Genomic DNA, 19124 nt, shown 5'->3' on the forward strand with positions numbered 1-19124 from the left:
GTCCCCTCTAGGTGACTAAGACATTTATTGAAAATATAGAAATACAACTTTCTATGATTTTTCCAATATTGAGTTATGCACTTCATAAGCAGAAAAGATATTTGTAGTAAAACCAAAGTTTTTGAGTAAATTGTGACTTGATTATAAGAATCAAATAACTAAATCGTTTAGATTACGCTCACCCAAAGTATATATAGCATTTCATTTATAAGAATTCATTCAACCATTGCTGTCAGCACTCTGGCTTACACTGCAAGACTAAGATACTCTGAGAAGAAACTGAGTACTCAGTTTGCCTCACTTAGCTACTAAGACAAAAAAAAAGAAAAGAAGAAAATTCTAAAGATTTCCAATTTATTATTAAAAAAAAAAAAAATTAGTTAACACTGAATTAACTGAGTATACAAACAGCATAAACAAAAAAATAAAAATAAAAAAAAATTGTGTTCCTAATTCTCTTTGCACTGGAAGCTTATCACATATTACAGATTTCAGGGCTTGTTACAATTTTTTAGGAAAAAACTTAGCACAGCAAAAGAATCGAGTTATCATTTTCTTTCATTCTTCAACACAAAAATTTGGTTTTGAGTGCACTTCCTTATTCAATGAAAACTAACATGTTGAATTTCCTCAATATTGAATTCCAATATATATTTATTTGAATGATGGATTTTATTTATAAGTTAATGCTTTTTTACAGAAATGAAAAAAATAATAAAATAAAATCAACAATTGAACTTAATATACATCATAACCTCCCCATTCATCTAACATATTAACTTGCTGTTATTAGGAAGTTGTTTACTTACTTCTTTTGTAACAATGGTTTTAAAAGTCAAATAATTTTTGTTTAACATTTTCAAATGAAATAGTGCAGTATTGTGACAAATTTTTTTTCACAAGTCTTCATCATCTTCGGGTAGAGCAGTATCTTGTGCTTCCTATAACAAAAGAAAAATGGTAGAAATTGTAAGGACGTTTTTTGTCTAGATTAGGAAAGCTATAATTTAATCAGAACTCCATGACGCAATATTACATTGTACATTTTATATACTCGATACAGATCGGTTTTTGGATTTACATCTACCTTTAGAGACTGATGCATACTAAAAATTGGTTTTGAGTACACTTCCTTATTCAATGAAAACTAATATGTTAAATTGTCACAAAATTGAATGCCAATGTATATACAATGTAAACTGTGGTCGAAACTTTTCACTTACAAGGCTTCCGCTTAGATAATATGACATGGGACATAATTACTAGAAGGAAACTAAAAATTCTACGCAAATAAAAACCTAATACACAAATCTGATTTTTCACTTTACAAAATTTTCTATTAGAAAACTGTTGGCCATTATTAAGCATAAAATTTGCAAATTTACAAACAAATAATATGCTTCCATTATAAATTACCTGTAAATCTTTTTCAATTTGGTCACGCCATTCAGGATCCATGTTAACCTCAGGAGGAAGAAGCGCAGGCATAGCAACAAATTCAAGATTAGGATCTCCAATAAGTTTTCGTGCCAACCAAAGGAACGGCTTTTCAAAATTGTAATTACTTTTAGCACTGATGTCATAATACTAAAAAAAAAATAGAAGAGCTTTCGTTAAAGATTAGAACTTAAAAAAAACTCATAGCACTAATTTAAGAAACATACAACTTACCTGAAGATTCTTTTTCCGATGGAAAACTATGCTTTTTGCTTTTACTTTTCTGTCTTTAATATCCACTTTGTTTCCACACAAAACGATTGGAATGTTTTCACAAACCCTAACTAAATCTCTATGCCAATTGGGTACATTTTTGTAGGTTACTCTAGATGTTACATCGAACATTATGATGGCACATTGTCCCTATTAAAAAGAAATTTACATAATTTACATGAGTGACAAATCAAATAAACAAGTACACGTAAACGAACGTTTCGTTCAACTACTTATATCGTTGGCCACACTTTCATACTATCACTATCTACATTTTATAACGAAACTTTTTACAAAAGACTAAGAGTTCTTCTCTAAACTTAGAATCCACCTCATTGAACCCATAACTTTTAAGTAATAAGTCTGCAATTAAAATCCAATGTTTTTAATAACACAATAACTGAAATGAAAACGTACCTGAATGTAATATCCATCTCGCAGTCCACCGAATTTTTCTTGACCAGCCGTATCCCATACATTAAAGCGGATAGGTCCTCGGTTTGTATGAAATACTAATGGATGTACTTCCACGCCTAAAGTTGCTACATATTTTTTCTCAAATTCACCAGTAAGATGTCGTTTAACAAATGTGGTTTTACCAGTACCACCATCACCTACCAGTACACATTTGAATGATGGCATATCAGGTTCACCCATTTTGTTTAATTTTTAACCTAAAAAAGAAAAATTATGAAATAAAAGGCCTAACAGATAGGGTGAAAGTCGGTTAAAAGTACTTGAAAAAGTTTTATAACAATATCCTTTTAGCTAACTGTTAAATTATTTACTAAGCTGTAAAACACTTATTTATATAATTAATCAAACAAAAACTTATTTAAAGCACGAAAACTTTTTTTTCACAAAAAACACTCAAAAAAAATTGCCTACTAAATGTAATGAGAATGGCGCCATTGTTCGGATAACGTAGTGGAATTTGCCGAAATGAAAGCTAAGTAGTAAGTGTAGTAGAAATTAAATAGTAAATATAAAGCGAATTTTAGCTTTTAACAAATATAATATAAATAAAAATAATATTTAAAAAAAGACATACCCAAAATAATAAAAGTATAGGAAAGTAGAAATTTAGGAATTCGACAATGCTTGGCCTCGTGTTCTACCAGGATACAAGAACACCCAATGGCGTTTGAACAAAGAGAGGCAGTTGTCAGTCAGTAGAAGCAAATATGGCGGACAAGGGCACCAGCGTTGTAATGCAACAAAAAGTACTGTAGATGGCACAAGATTTATAATTTTTTTATTCTTAATTATAAAAAAATACATTATTAATTGATACCAATGTTTTTAAAATTAACATAAATTTTTAAAGAAAATTTATTTATTAATAAGCTTTATATATAATATACTTTATACATATATCTAATTTGTGTTTTACGCAGGCGTAATAAGACAGACGGCAATGCAGGAGAGTATCGATTTTGAACCCTCCACACCGCCGGGGCACAGTTTAGTATATGACTAGTTAATGTGACATGATACGTGTAACAGTGTACATATTTTGAATGGGTAACTGTCGTGTGTAGTGAAAACGAATACCGGGTTTTGTGTGAATTAGTGTAATAAAAATGACGAAGGATAGGTTAGCAGCCCTTAAAGCGGTAAGTGAACTTTTTGTCTCATTTGAAAATTGTAATTTTGTTGGGGGAAAAAATTTGACTTATAATTCATAACATTTTAAAGAAAATTTCATTTGATAAAGGAGCAAAACTTAGATCAATAGTAAACAACTTTTAAATTTGTTTACTTTTTTGTAGCAACACTTTGAACGTATTATTTGAGGAAGTATTTTTGCCCTCTACCGTGAAAAATATTTCTAATACTTTTAAGAAAAATTAGGACATTTTTTTGTAACGTTACTAAATTTAATTTAAAGATCTTTTTTTTTTTTTGTTAAAAAAAAATAAACTCAAATTTTGTCTTAATGAATCTTACATATCAACAGGCTGGCGCCAAAATTATTTTCTGTTATACCTGGAACAGTGTTTTAAACCCCTGTGTTCAATTAAATTTTGGGGGGTTCCAATTAAGCTTCTACGCCCCCCCGCTTTCCCCAGAAAAACTTTTGATTATGAGACCGTAGATTAATTTTAGCTTTCTGTTGCTTAGAAAAAAAAAGAAGTTAAATTCAACTTTATCTTATTTATTAAAATCGCAATATTGTTGGTTATATAAAACATTTTTTTTACTTATCACTTTGCTAAATACATTAATTTTTTTTTGCCCTTTCTAGGCCCAGAGCGATGACGATGATGTTCCTGACGATGTGGCTGTCAATGTCGAAGGACGTGATGGCTTTATGGATGAGTTTTTTGCAGAGGTATGCATATTATTTATAAAAAGTGAAAAATAGTTCATTATTGTAGAATAAAAAGAATGAATCTTCCATTAGAATTTCTTCAACCATAAAATGGGTGTAACTAGTTTTCTAATTTATCAGTCAGGAAAAATGAACCGCTATTTAAGTGTGCTTGCTATCTCAGCAAATAGCTACCGAATGTTGAATTTGTTGAATGATAACAATTTTTACTTTCTTTTATACTTCGTACATAGGATGCAGAATATCTCTATTTTTCACCAAACTTTTTTGCATTTTACCTTAAATAAGAAAAATCAGTTCATTTCGCTCATATACTAAAATTACGTTTTAATATGATTATTATGTCCACTTTGTTGGATGAATTTGGTCTTTTTATTCTTTCAGTACTTCTCCAAATTGGTTTCTACGATGATTTATTGCGCAGAAGTAATTTTATTTGTGATATTTTCCTCGACAAATGCTATTACGGCCTTTTTGGGTATGACAGTGTAGTTTAGCGTTTATCCAAAATATTTATTTGTAACCAAAATACCAAATTTAAAGATCAGAAGTGCCACTTTGCTAAAAAATATTTTTTAATTTCTATTTTTAAATAATATACTAATCGAGATTTCTTGAGTCCGGTTAAAGTTTAGTTTTAGGTTCATTGTATTGTCGTTACAGTTCTAGGCACAACTTCCTGGGGAAGTTTAGGTGGGTTCCTATAAGGATGGGGCTATGTGAGAGGGTCTTCTTTACTGAAGATGATTAGCACCTATCTTCTAACACCTAGCGTGTACATGTTAACAGTATTTTCAGAGAATAACAATGATTTATTGTTTAAACTTGAAATTTCGGTTTGGTACTATAATCGCAACTGATACACGAGGTTTTTTGGCCCAAGTTACTTTTCGGAAGTGCGTCTTTACTAAAGCTAATCTTCCGCTTTGTTTTTTTTTTTTACGACTCTAAAGATTTCCTTTCAATTTCATGTTCAATTTTTATTTAATGCGTATCACTTTTATTTGTAACTTATTTCTGAAACAACGGTTTTACTCTCATTTTCTCGGAAAATGGCTAAATCGAGGCTTCGCCAGAAGTACCCCTATAGAAAAAAAAAAAAAAATTAATTTCGTTTCAGTATATGACATCAATAAATATTTAACAAATGTACCCAGTATTCTAAGTTTGGAAAAATCGCTCATTCCGAAGTGCTATCTTACAGTAACTGCTTACGGTACCTGTTCCGGATATTAAGTTTGTTTGCTAGTTCACCAAGTTTGAACGGAAGTCGTACCGGAAATGCGTTTTTTTCTGTGTTACTGAAAAAATTTCTAAAAATAGTTTGCAGCAAGTTTCTGTATTATAATTTCCACTACCTTACTTACCATGGGATACAAACTTTACCGACACTTAAACCTCTGTATCATTTGAATTTCCTGTGAAGAATGAGTGCATCAAATAGGCGAACACAATCACCTCATAGTTAGCGTCTCGTCACATTTATAATTAATTATGACCTACCTCACAATGAGATAATTTTTTATTACACTTTTAAAGGTAGATTTTTTACTTTCACTTTTTTTTTTCTTTTGTTTAACAAGTACGTATTGCAAATGGGGGCAACATTTTAGGGTATTCTCCGTAAATATGAAACAGCTGATTTTTTAAAATAGGTGTGTGTATATATCAGCTGTAACTCAAAAAACGAAAATCGCCGAAAGTTCATATTTGGCCACCAGTGGTGTTTTTATACAGTTTTGATTAAAAATTGGAAAACCGGAAGTTTCAAGAATTTCTTTAATCTTTGTGTAGTAGTTGTACGTATTTGTAGGTCCATTTTTTTAAATTTTATTTTGAAACAGTTATCCATGAATATTCGATTATGGGCACTCATATACTTGGAGAGGTTGATTACTATATATTTAAAAGGAAATAGCAAAGAAAGGAATTAGCTTAGTTGTTAGCGTACTGGATACCCACGCCTTCCGGTGGCAGGTAATGCACTAAAAAAAAAAAAATACGGGCGCCAATGACCTTAAAGATGTTGACGCGCGTTAAATTTATAAAGTAAGAAACTCTGCATTCTTATTTAGAACACTTTTCGTGTTCGCCTAACCCTAACATGAAATTTTACATCATCAATCATCCCCCAACTGCTGAATCCTTTCTAGGGTATCCTTGGCGTGGATAGTTACCAGGTGTTTTAGGGTGTTTACACCTTGACTAGCATCCTCCCAGTTTCTTTTAATTTGGGAGGGGGGAATGTCTTGGTGGAGAGCTTGAGGGAGGGAAAGCCAGGGGCTCAGCGAGTGGATGATCCCGGGGGGCTTCCGTCCAGAGAACGGATTAGATTAAACTAGGGCAGCCTCAAGGCCTACGCCACTGCGACCCCTTTTGGACCTATTGTGGCTCCCCTCACTCTAAAGCTCACCCTCCAGACCCGTCTTTTTGATCAGACTCTCAATTCCTGGAGAGCGACTCCTGGTGTAAAGCTCCTCAGGCCTTGGTTTTTCCCTCCCCGAGAAGTAACATCCTTAGCCACACGAGCCCCCCTCACGCTGACACAACACGTGCAGTGCCGTTTCCTAACCTGGAAAGGGAGCGGCTTCATCACTTGGGCATCAAAAGTGATACTCTCATGACATTCTCTCGCCACTCTGTTCTCAAAGACCAACAAAATTAAAACTTACAAATCTATAGTCTGAACACTACGTAGTGGAAGTAGTTTGCCCCAAAAACTTGGATTCGAGAGAATATCTCAAAAAAGTAAACACTTGAAGTATAAAAGAAGTACTACTTCAAATTAAGTAGTTCATTACAAACAAATAATTTTAATAATACCCTCTTTATCAGTACGCAAAAGTGGTTTCAAGGGCCCCCCTCTAGTAAAAACAGAATATAAATCGAAAAAATAAAAAATAATTGCATAAGTGCCAAAAAAAAAAAAAAAATATGTTCTTCAAATGGAATTGCGTGTTCTGATTACTTTTGAACGCTGTTTTGATCCTCCCAATTTTTTTTATTTTAATGATTTAAGGCGCGTCAACATCTGAAGGTTATTGGCGCCCGGAGTTTTTTTCAGTGCTCTGTCGACCTCCGGACAGTGTTCTCTCGTTACAGACCACACTGTAACATCACCGGACAGTGAGCTGTAAGAAGCTCCTAGAAAGAAAAAAAATCTAAGGGTCAGCAGCTGGATTCGAACCCAGGACCTCCGCATGGGAGGCCAGTATGCTAACCGTATAGCTAATCCACTCCCTTCTAAACCACCCTATTGTTTTAGCTTTTGTCCACGATTTGTATGTTGTTTTTTTTCACTCTTTCTTTGCCCTCTTATTTATTTATTAGTTTTTTTTTTAGAGTGTAGCTAATATTAAAATATATATTTTTGTACAGGTGGAGGAGATACGAGAGATGATAGATAAAATACAAACAAATGTGGAAGAGGTGAAGAAAAAGCACAGTGCCATCTTGAGCGCTCCGCAGACCGATGAAAGTGAGTATTAGTTTCCGTTTTTTTTTTGTTTTCGCTGTTACAAATTTAAATTTTATTTTAATGATTTTAATCCTGACATCATTCAAGTTTATTTTAAACCTCAATTGCGAGAAAAGCAAAGAAGGTCTACTTAACTTACAGCTGTACTCTAAGTACACAAATAAATTTATTACTTTTATTTAAAGAGAGAGAGAGACAGAAAAAGTAGAAACATGAATAGCCCCAACTAGGGGTGCAGCATTAGTCTGATGTCTGTCAGTGTGGGGGAACACACAGCTCGCTGTGTGGGTAATTGTTTGCACTTAATTGGCCACATATATCTTAGGATGTATTTAAGTTATATATCGTAACTCTTCTCTAGCCATAAATCTCTATTTAATAAACCAATTTTCCTCCTAAGTGGCCGTGTTTAAATTCAATTATTTGATTATAAATTTTACGTGAATTGCTCTGTGTATAATATAATCGCGTATCTGGGTTTTCACTTTAAAAATTCTTGTCCTTTGAGTGCGGGAAGGGGAAAAAAATGTAAAGTAAACACTGACGTGAAGTTTTGTTTATTAAATTGGTCAATATTTACTTCGAGATTCATATCGATATTTTGACTATTTCATCAGTTGACATCGGTTTCAGACAGAGATATGTCATTATGTTTTGCTCAGAATTGCCTTAAAATGAATTTTAATTGTTATATGAGATAGATGGCGACAAAAAAAAAACCTCTTGTTATTAAATTCTCAATATTTACTTCGAAATTCATATTGATATTTTGACAATTTCAGTTGGCATCGATTTCAGACATAGAGATATGTCATTGCTTTTGTCCAGAATTGCCTTAAAATTCATTTTAATGGTTATAAGAGATCGAATTCGACAAAAAACAAAACTTGTTATTAAATTGTCAATATTTACTTCGAAATTCATATTGATATTTTGACTATTTCAGTTGGCATCGATTTCAGACATAGAGATATGCCATTATTTTTGCTCAGAATTGCCTTAAAATGAATTTTAATGGTTATAAGAGATCGATTTCGACAAAAAACAAAACTTGTTATTAAATTCTCAATATTTACTTCGAAATTCATATTGATATTTTGACTATTTCAGTTGGCATCGATTTCAGACATAGAGATATGTCATTGCTTTTGTCCAGAATTGCCTTAACATTCATTTTAATGGTTATAAGAGATCGATTTCGACAAAAAAAAAAAAAATTAAGTTGAAGTTTTAGGACAACTTTAAGGATTGTAAATACGAGGAAGTAGTTGGAGTGAATACGCCATTTTGTTTGTTTGTTTACTTCCGTTTTAATGAATCTAATTACTATAATTGAGTATTGCTCCCTTGAGCGGAAGTGGTTTTACTTCGCGGAATTTTTTTTTTTTTTTTTTTTTTTTTTTTTTTTTTTTATGGCATCAGTTTTCACTATTAGCCAGAGTCTTCTGTAATAAAGTTCTTAATCTTTATCTAGGGAGGCTTCAATTACGTTTATGAAGTGAACCAATTCCTCATAGGCTTTCCTGTTTTTTAGAATTTCAGGGTAAGTTATATCACCCGGCAATAGATTTTTTAAATTTTTAAAAAACAGATCTCTTTGGTTTGTATATTTGGAGCACGCCATAACAATGTGCTCCATGTCTTCCAGGCTGTCACAGATTGTACAAAGAGGGGATGCCTCTTTACCTATCCTATGGAGATATTTTTTACATACGCAATGATCGCTGCGCAGTCTATTAATAATGGTGACATACTGCTTGGAGCACGCTCCATCACTGAACCAGGGTTTACGACCTACTTTTGGAACCAAAGATTTATAGAATTTCCCTTTCGGTGATTCTGAATAAATCCTCTGCCACTTTTCATTTATCTTCTTTCTAATGCAGGCTTTAAAATCACTATATGGCAAAGACACCGATAGCAACGTACCGTTCACTGCAGCTTGTTTCGCCAGTATATCTACCCTTTCATTGCCCTCTATTCCGCAATGGGCCCTACTCCACACCAACCTTACTATTTTATTATCATTTTTTAGTTCTAGTAATTTCTTTAGTATATTTATAATTATGTGATTATACTTTTTATGCATTTTGATTGCTTTTAGTTTATATAAGGCGCTTTTGCAGTCAGAGACAATTATAACCTCTGAATATAGCATTGAGTGTGCATATTTAAGCGCTTCCAAAATAGCTACTAATTCAGCTGTAAAAACTGAACATTGATTGGGCAATTTGAAGAGGGCACCAGTATTTCTAAATGGGTCGAAGTATGCACACCCCACCTGATCTTCGACCTTAGAACCGTCCGTGTATATAGGATAGCTGTTGGGAAAATTCGTGCGAATTTCCTCTTGAAACACTGCATTACGAATACTACTGGGCAATATGGAGAAATCTTCCAGAAACCAAACCACAGGAGACATATTTATTATTTCATGGAAATCACCGTTGAATAAAGGCAACATATCACTGTTATACACTAACTGTTTGAACAGTGCTACTTCTCTGAAACTAGTAGCCATCGGGGGTGATTCTTTGTATTTCCAATATCTGTATGTTAATTCTCTCCGGTTGAGTTCACATATTGCGGAATAGGTTTCAGAATTTGTTGACATTATTTTACACATATATCGGTCGGATAGCATTTCCCATCTGAGCTTTATTGGAAGTTCCCCGGCTTCAGCGTGTATTACATCTATTGGAGTACTTTTCATATATCCGAGACTGAATCTGAGACATTTATTCTGTATAACCTCTAAACACTTCAGCCTTGTTTTATTAAGCTGGCCATAAAACTGAGAGCAATAATCAAAATTGCTGCGGATAGTAGCTCTATAAAATAACAAAGTTACATTCGGATCTGCCCCCCATTTGAAATGAGAAATAACCCGCAAAACATTGATATACTTGGCTACTTTTTCTTCTAAAATATTAACGTGCTCTTTCCAGTTTAGCGTTTTGTCCAGTGTAAGGCCCAAATATTTCACCGATCTAGCAGAAGAGAAGTTATAACCGTCCAATGATACCCGATTGGCAAAAGGAAGCTTTCTTCGCCTTGTAAAAGGGCAAATTACTGTTTTACTTTCAGAAATACTAAGGCCCAATTTTACCAACAAGTTATTGATTCCCCTAAGGGAGTTTTCTATTACACGTAAACTTTCATTTACATCTTGGTTCACGGAATATACACAAATGTCGTCCGCATATTGAAGAATATGGCAATCCGGATCAATTACTTCTTCTAGTTCCGCTACGTACACTGCATATAACAGTGGGCTCAGAATTCCCCCCTGTGGTAGTCCAATCTGAGCTGTTTGTGGGCCTATTAGTTCATTGTTTACCCTTACATAAACCTGTCTATCTGATATTAATTTTATGATGTTGAAGCTAAACTGGTGAGGTAGGCCTACAGAAACCAATCTTTCATGCAGTACAGGTAACTGTACGTTGTCGTAAGCAGCAGAAATATCAAGGAACAGAGCCAATACTGTTTTGTTAGAGGAGAATGCAATCTGAATGTCTGTAATTAATTTGGCTAAATTGTCTTGTACCGATTTCCCTTTTCTAAAACCAAATTGAGATTTCGGCAGCACTTTATTACTCTCTAACCAATGTTCTAATCTGTTTTTAATCATGCGTTCCATTGTTTTCATTACACAACTAGATAGAGCAATCGGTCTATAAGAAGAGGATTCTTCTTTTGGCTTTTTATTTTTTAATATGGGTATGACAATGTACTCTTTCCACTCCGCTGGAAAGGCGCCCTCTCTCCAAAATGTGTTATATAATTTTAATAGGGAGCATTTACCTGTTGTGGACATTTTAGAAAGCATAGAATAATGTATTTGATCTTTTCCAGGGCTGGTATTGTTGTTTTGTTTAAGAGCACAATTTATTTCATTTATTGTAAAATATTGTAGTAGAGGATGGACCTGATTACTAGAACTGAGGGTAGTTTCAACTTGCAAGCGATTTTGTACAAAGGGAGGGGCCAGTTTATTAAGGAATTCTAGCACCCATTCTCCTCCTATTAAGGGCCCACTATTCGCAGGTACACTTTTTAAGTTCTTAATTTTTGACCAGATGACCTTGACAGGGGTGGCTCTATTTAATGTGGAGCAAAATTTTTTCCACGATTCTTTTTTTGTTTTTTTAACTATTTTTGTTGCATACGCGGTGGCTTGTTTATAATTTAGAAAATTTTCCAGGCAGGGGTGGGAATTGTATTTAGCAAATGCCAACTTTCTATTATTAATCGCTTTTTTACATTCTTCAGTCCACCACGATTTCATATTTTTATTGAAGCTGCTATTCGCTTCATTATACTGCGGGATTGCAATCCTATTCGCTCTATTAAGGGCAGACATAAAACCTTCATAATCAATTTTCTCACCCTGTATGCGAGATAAGCCATTATCCATATGAAACGTAAACTCTTCCCAATTTGCTTTATGTATTTTCCATTTTTTCCCCTTAGTTTTATCTATTAATGGGACGCATACATTTTCAGTTTCATATATTATTGGTAGGTGATCAGAGCCCATAGGATCCTCCAGAGTGTACCACTTAAGTAGAGGACTAATTTCGGGGGAACAGAAGGTAATATCTACTGCAGATTTTATTTTTTGTGAAATATTCCCTACTAGTGTAGGGGTTCCATCATTAATATAGACTAAATTGTTATCCTCAGTAACTTCTAGAAGTGCTCTGCCTTTCCTATCACAAAAACTAGAACCAAAGGCGGTGTGATGTACATTGAAATCACCCCCGAAAATACACGGTTTAGGAATGTGTTTAATAAACCTGTCCCAAATCTGAGAAGAGATATTATTTTCTGGAGGGCTGTAAGAAGAGACTATTGCTAACCTTTTATTCGAATCAAATGGAATAGATATACCAACGGACATAACGCCCTTAATCACTGGTAAGTTATTTAGTTGAATAAATGGAATTGATTTGTGAATTAATAAGGCGGTGCCCGCCTTTCCGTCCTTACGCGAATGATGTATCATATTATAATTCGTGAATTTCATGTTGGTATTTGGTTTGAACCACGTCTCAGAAATAAGAGCTATATTCACATTATAAGTGGATAAACAAATCTCTAATGAACCTTTGTTTGCAACCGCAGACCTAGCATTCCACTGCAATATTCTAAGTTGTTGTTGCATTGGTTAAAGTACTGTTTTTATACATATAAATATTGTTGTCTGTAGTTGCTTTAGTTAAGGACGCGCGTACACATACATACGGACGTGCATCTACTACAATGGATAGACTTCCACTCTCTCGTCTATCAATCTTAAAATTTCTGCTTCATTAATTTCTTTTTTAAAATTAGATTTCAAATTATTTATGACAGAACAGACTATTTCACAAATCCAATTTTTTGAGACTTGTATATCTCTTACTTTATGAATTTCCGGTTTATAGGGATTCACTCCTATAATACCACCTTGAGTGTTTTTTGGGGTACTCACATTCATGAGCTGTTCCCTTATTTCTTTTTGAGAAAAATGCGATTTAGGAGGAGAATTGATACGAGTTCGTTTGGTGGGCTGATAAGATGGGCTTGTAATATTTTCCACAGGCTGTGAAGCTAGAAAAGGAAATTCGTCTACTGAATTAACGGGTGGCAGTGTAGTGGCTGAAGCGTATGATTTATTCACACGCTCTTTTGCCTCCTGAAATGAGAGATTCTCAGAGCCCATAATGTTCCGAATGTTATCTTGTTTCCTTCTTTCAGGGCACCCTTTGTCTAGTGAGGAATGGGCCATCCCACAGTGTACGCATTTCAGGTTATTTGCATTCGTACAGCTGCTCTTTTCGTGCTCTTCCGAACACAAACTACATCGCAATTTACCCTTACATTGTTTACTAACGTGGCCAAATCTCAAACACTTGAAACACTGTATAGGTTTCTGTATGTAAGGTTCGACCGGACATCTTACATAATGAATGTACACGTACTCTGGTAATATCTGACCTCTGAATGTTAACAAAACACTATATGTAGGTTGTTGCAATATTTCTCCCTTCTCATTAGTTACTTTTCTTGTGAATCTTTTAGCGTTAGTGAGTTTAACGTTTCTTTCATATGGAAAGACAACAGATGTTTTAATTTCTTCCTCAGTTAAGAAAATATCAACATTTCTAATAACTCCCTGTCTCTGTAACCGAAATTTCGGAATATAGACCAGAAAGCCTTTGTCTCTAAGAGTTTGCGAAGTGACAATCACATTCGCACTACTTACACTATTAACGCATATTTTAATTTTATTTATTCCAACCTTTTTTATTTCTTGTATATCTCTCTGTATTTGAGGAAAGGTGTTATTAATCAATTTCCCTATAGACATAGCATGCATTCTGCCTATTCCTGCACCTTCTGAGTTACTCTCTACTATCACCTCATATGGACCAGGGTCACCGGGAAGGTAAAATTCTGGTAATTTGTTACCCAAAGTACCAGCATCTATATCTTTGTTAGTTAATTCTAAGTGTAACTTCTTAGCTTCAATTTCCTTCTCTGGCAATTCATTGCCCGAGGTATCCGTATCCATGTCAGTGTTGGTTAATTCTGACTGAAAGTTCTTACCTTCAATTTCCTTTTCAATTTTTTCCGTTTTACTCACTTTAGGATCTAGTTTTGGAGGCCCTGGGCCTCCATCCGTCCCATCCATCTATGTACACAATATATTAACCTAATTATACACACTACTATCTACACTAATTTACAAAGTATATACACTGTATCAGACTAATTACGCTCAATACTAAGCAAATAATTTAAATGTTATTAAACCAAATAAAATTTAAAAAGAAAAATTTGCTATTCTTTCTCCTTAGTAAAAATAAAATAAGAATTAATAAGAAAAAGAAAGTAAAATAAGATTTCAAATAAGTTTTGAAATTAATGTTTAATATAGTTTTGGGAAAAGTAGAGGGATATAACAATCTCTCTCTCTCACACCACCAATCCCACTATTGTCCAGACCAAACTCACCCCACCCAAACCTATAAGTGGGGGTAGCTACCCACACACTCGCGCAATTCTCTATTGTTTGATAAAATAAGAAGGAATGTTTTTGACCTGCAATACTTAAAATAAACTAATGAAACTTTTCTAATGAAATTAATTATCTATAAATTATGCAAAAACTGTTCGATGAATCTTCCTTAAACTTCACAGGTGAAACGGAAGTGAGATGGTCAAACACTCTGCCAAATTTCAATAAAATCCGAAACTTAGAACCACTGAAAAAGCTAAATGAATTCAGGCTGTTGTCAAACACATGTTCACTGTTCAGAACCTATCCGTCGACTATACTACTTCGCGGAAACTTAATTTTAAACAAATCTTGTACAATAAATATTTAACTATTATTTTTTGGGTGAAAAAAAATGCAAACTAATTTAGATCAGCTGACCTTTAGTATTAATTAGCCAATGACATTTGACTATCGTAACAAAATCCCACCATTGCATTATTGTAAGGAGATATTTGAGACGGTTGCTTCTAATAAACTAACAACGTGCTTCTTTTTTCTTTTTATTTTTTTTAAGGTGCAACGAATGTCGTTCGAAGCTGGCTAGTTTTTACTTTTTCAAAAATTATTTGTTGTAATTACTATTTTTTATTTATTTATTTTTTTAATTATTTAAGGCGCGTCAACATCTAAGGTTATTGGCCCCCGGAGCTTTTTTCAGTGCACTGGACAGTGTTCTCTCGTTGCAGACAACACTGTCTATCACCTGACAGTTAACTGTAAGAAACTTCTAGGAAGAGAAAATCTAAGGGTCAGCAGCTGGACTCGAACCTGAGACCTCCGCGTGGGAGTCCAGTACGCTAACCGCATAGCTAATTTCTTCCCTATGTAATTATTATTATGTACCAATTCGTAAAAGTAGTTTTTCTTTTATAAAATGGGCAATGTGTGGACAGCCGGAAGTAAAAACTGTATATTTCATTCAGGACCTTATTGCAAGTTAACTACGAATATCTCACCGCCGGAAGTACCATTGAATACGTCATAAACTCATGGTACAGTCTAGACTAAAGGGCTAGACTAGTACCGCAATACATCTTAGCTTTGCGGGTCTAGCCTATAACCGCCTAATATACTTTACTATAAATTTCTCAAATTAACCATTGGGAATATAGACTAGTACCGCAATACATCTTAGCTTTGCGGGTCTAGCCTATAACCGCCTAACATACTTTACTATAAATTTCTCATATTAACTATAAAATAAAATCCAAGCCTAGACACCGGGAATCGAACCTACTGAACCAACAACACATATTAGCTTCGCAAATCTCGTCATTATCCTATTATTTATCTGGACTTTGTTTGCACCCCCTGGAATATCGTCTCGCATCCCAGGTTGGGAAACCCTGGTCTAGTGGGTTCGATTCACTGGTTTGGATTTTATTTATTGGGTTAATAAAAAGGAATTTGTAATAGTAAAGTATGTTTGCTCTAGTAGTCGCCTCCGCCCAACTTTGGCAGCCGGAAGTAAAGCCCCCGCCCTGTGAGGCATTACTTTACTTTCTCAGTTTGTGGGAAAAGCTTTCAAACAAAGAATCAGAATCTTTGAGAAAAGTAACAAGAGAAAAAGATCTCGGGGGTTACCTCGCCATTTTTTTTTTTTAACAATGGCACTTTTACTGAAAATGCGTCTCTACGCAAATCAGGTATTCCCTCTGGACGTACCCATCGACATTTTGCGATTTCCACAATTTACCTTGATCTATTTTTCTATCTAAAGATGAGCTTTGCATACCTAATATTTTTTTTGGGGGGGTTGTAGTTTCCTGTGGTTATGGGCGTGTGCATCTCAAGCAGTCGCCTAAATTGTCATGCCTATTAAAATATCTAAACTTGGAAATTCCCCAAGTTGGAAACCTAATGGTTGGTTTTCTTTGAAACATGAAATGTCTGTGTGGGTTTGTTGACAGGAATGGCGAGAGGAGGGACTCAGAACAAATATCCCGACGAACCAGCCGTCCTGTTTTAGTTCCTTTGTGTGTTTCAGTCCTGTGCAATATTCCAGGTATATGGGAACATGACGGGGGAAACAAGAAGTGACTGTAGCCGGGTGGTTCACTTTAAAGCCAAAGTAACCCTCACATTGCTAGAGTGTGGGTGTTTTAGAATGTGGGCGTGGATATGCTTTCTAGACGGGAATGCTCCCTCAAAAGCCCTCTCTAGTTTGGCGATAAACTTTTGGCCACATCTTTATCATCTAAATTACTCTGAAAGTAGATCTGTTAGAGTTTTGCTAAATATGAAGATATTAGAATTTTCCCAGCCAACACAGGTTTCGTAATATTTGAATACGAAAGAAAAAAGGTTATTACATAATTAATGCACTGCCAGTCTCCAGACAATGTTCTCCAGTTTGTAGTGTCCTGGGAATAGGAAAAAAAAGCAGGCTCCGATCCCTGGATCTCCGAGGGGGATTCAGTACACCGACCACCGAGCTGATTCTTTCCCTAAACTTGCTAAATATCTAAGTAAAGTAATCGCCAAATTTTTCAGACAGTGCTTTACATTCCAACTACCGAATTAGGTGTCGTGGACGGAGGCGACTAGCAAACATACTTTACTATAAATTTCTCATATTAACCATTAAATAAAATCCAAGGCCTAAGACCGGGAATCGGACCCACTAAACCAACAATACATCTTAGCATTGCGGGTCTAGTATCTTAACCGCTCGGCTACCGTGGCGCCTTATATATATAGTATACGTATGTACATAATTTTTGTGTACAGATTCTGAATTTGTACGAAAATTTAATTACTTTAATTACGATAAAGGAAACAGTCAAAATAGTGTTCTCATCCGATGATTATTTTATTTTTATCTTTAATAAAGAAACAGTGCCAATCCAAATTCTCTACTTTTGAAGGCCACAATTCCAATTTCCTAATTAAGAATGAGAATAAATGGTATAATAACTTCGACAGGTATTCATCCCTATTGTTGTTTTCGATAATTTGTGTTCACGTGGGAAATGCATGATTCAGTAGAATATATCAAGACCTTTCAAGAATTTTATTGTAATCACGAGATTCTTCAATGTTATTGGTTTAAAACAATGCATTTACAAATCAATTAACAGTTGCAACAGAATAGGAAGGAGGAGAACAGTTGGAGTGCATTTGTTGTTTTCTTACAAAGAGATAATGTGTTTGTAGTTCAGTCTGTTGTGTGACTCACATAGCCGACTCATCTCGCCAAAGAGGTTCGTTAATGTAAGGCGGCCGGTGTTTATTTGTGCTTGCTTTATATACATCCATTCTCTTTGTAATAATGGAAGTTTATTTAGCATTTCTTTTGTTTCCTGTTATGGTAAAGCTTTATTTCCTTCATTTCTTATGTTAAAAATATAATTTTAATGGAATTTTTTAAACGCCTTTATTAGGCGCCACGGTAGCCGAGCGGTTAAGATACTAGACCCGCAATGCTAAGATGTATTGAGGTATAGGCTACCCCTTGGATTTTATTTAATGGTTAATATGAGAAATTTATAGTAAAGTATGTTAGGCGGTTATAGACTAGACCCGCAATGCTAAGATGTATTGCGGTACTAGTATTGGCCTTGGATTTTATTTAATAGTTAATATGAGAAATTTATAGTAAAGTATGTTAGGCGGTTATAGGCTAGACCCGCAAAGCTAAGATGTGTTGCGGTACTAGTATTGGCCTTGGATTTTATTTAATAGTTAATATGAGAAATTTATAGTAAAGTTTGTTAGGCGGTTATAGGCTAGACCCGCAATGCTAAGATGTATTGCGGTACTAGTATTGGCCTTGGATTTTATTTAATAGTTAATATGAGAAATTTATAGTAAAGTATGTTAGGCGGTGATAGGCTTTACCCGCAAAGCTAATATGTATTGCGGTACTAGTCTAGCCCTTGGATTTTATTTAATGGTTAATATGAGATATTTATAGTAAAGTATGTTAGGCGGTTATAGGCTAGACCCGCAAAGCTAAGATGTATTGCGGTACTAGTCTAGCCTTTGTATTTTATTTAATGGTTAATATGAGAAATTTATAGTAAAGTATGTTTGCTAGTCGCCTCCGTCCACGACACCTAATTGGTAGTTGGCCTTAAAGCCCGCCTGAAAAAATAGGCAATTACTTTACTTATACGCATATATTACTGGCAGAATGGCGTAAGCATTACGTTTTATCTAACAGGTAGTTACTTGATAATATGCCTTACCTTTTGAGGCATTTTATGCTACGCTTGTAATTCTACTCCATTACTACTTGTTCAAATTATACTTCTTACTAAATATAAGTCTTGTTACCAATGAATTTAAATTAAACAGAGAATCTAACCCTTCCAATCTAAAGTCCTCAGTCTCAAATTTAATGCGTGTTCATGCAGAGTATCCCAAAATGTTTCCCCAAATTGATTTTTCGCATTCTGGAGTTTTTGTTAAAAGACAAAGAGCGGCGATGGATGTCCCTGTGACGTAGTTGCGAAATGATGTAAATGTACAAACACCGGATATGGTTGAGTAAAAAAAAGCGCTGGAATAATTTTTTTAAAGCAATTTAGTCGATCTGCGGAAAGAAA

At 34.5% G+C, this 19124-nt stretch overlaps 2 protein-coding genes across 11 annotated transcripts in view; one reads left to right on the forward strand and one right to left on the reverse strand.

The window, feature by feature from the left end:
• Nucleotides 1-337: 337 nt before the first annotated feature.
• Nucleotides 338-2933, reverse strand: Ran (RAN, member RAS oncogene family). Its single transcript, XM_074115624.1, has 5 exons — nt 2762-2933; nt 2128-2384; nt 1672-1860; nt 1417-1587; nt 338-941 (listed from the first exon to the last, which is right to left on the reverse strand). The coding sequence occupies exons 2-5, from the start codon at nt 2365-2367 to the stop codon at nt 897-899; spliced, it is 645 nt and encodes a 214-aa protein (XP_073971725.1). The 5' UTR covers nt 2368-2384; nt 2762-2933; the 3' UTR covers nt 338-896.
• Nucleotides 2934-3123: 190 nt separating this feature from the next.
• The window catches only part of Syx1A (Syntaxin 1A), a 142246-nt gene continuing 126245 nt past the window's right edge, over nt 3124-19124 (forward strand). For 6 of the 10 annotated variants that reach the window (XR_012454567.1, XR_012454570.1, XR_012454571.1 and 3 more), the window contains exons 1-3: nt 3131-3326; nt 3959-4045; nt 7424-7523. Coding sequence is in view for 5 of the 10 variants with exons in the window: in XM_074115617.1 (XP_073971718.1) it covers nt 3294-3326; nt 3959-4045; nt 7424-7523 (220 nt within the window). In the remaining 5 variants the exon portion in view is untranslated. Of the gene's footprint in view, nt 3327-3958; nt 4046-7423; nt 7524-19124 lie in introns of all 10 variants that reach the window. The other 4 variants (XM_074115621.1, XM_074115619.1, XM_074115616.1 and 1 more) reach the window with 3 other exon arrangements.

The sequence above is a fragment of the Rhodnius prolixus genome, unplaced genomic scaffold (genome assembly GCF_049639745.1).
Source record: "Rhodnius prolixus isolate KJV_2025 unplaced genomic scaffold, Rpr scaffold_13, whole genome shotgun sequence".
Taxonomy (NCBI): Eukaryota; Metazoa; Arthropoda; class Insecta; order Hemiptera; family Reduviidae; genus Rhodnius; species Rhodnius prolixus.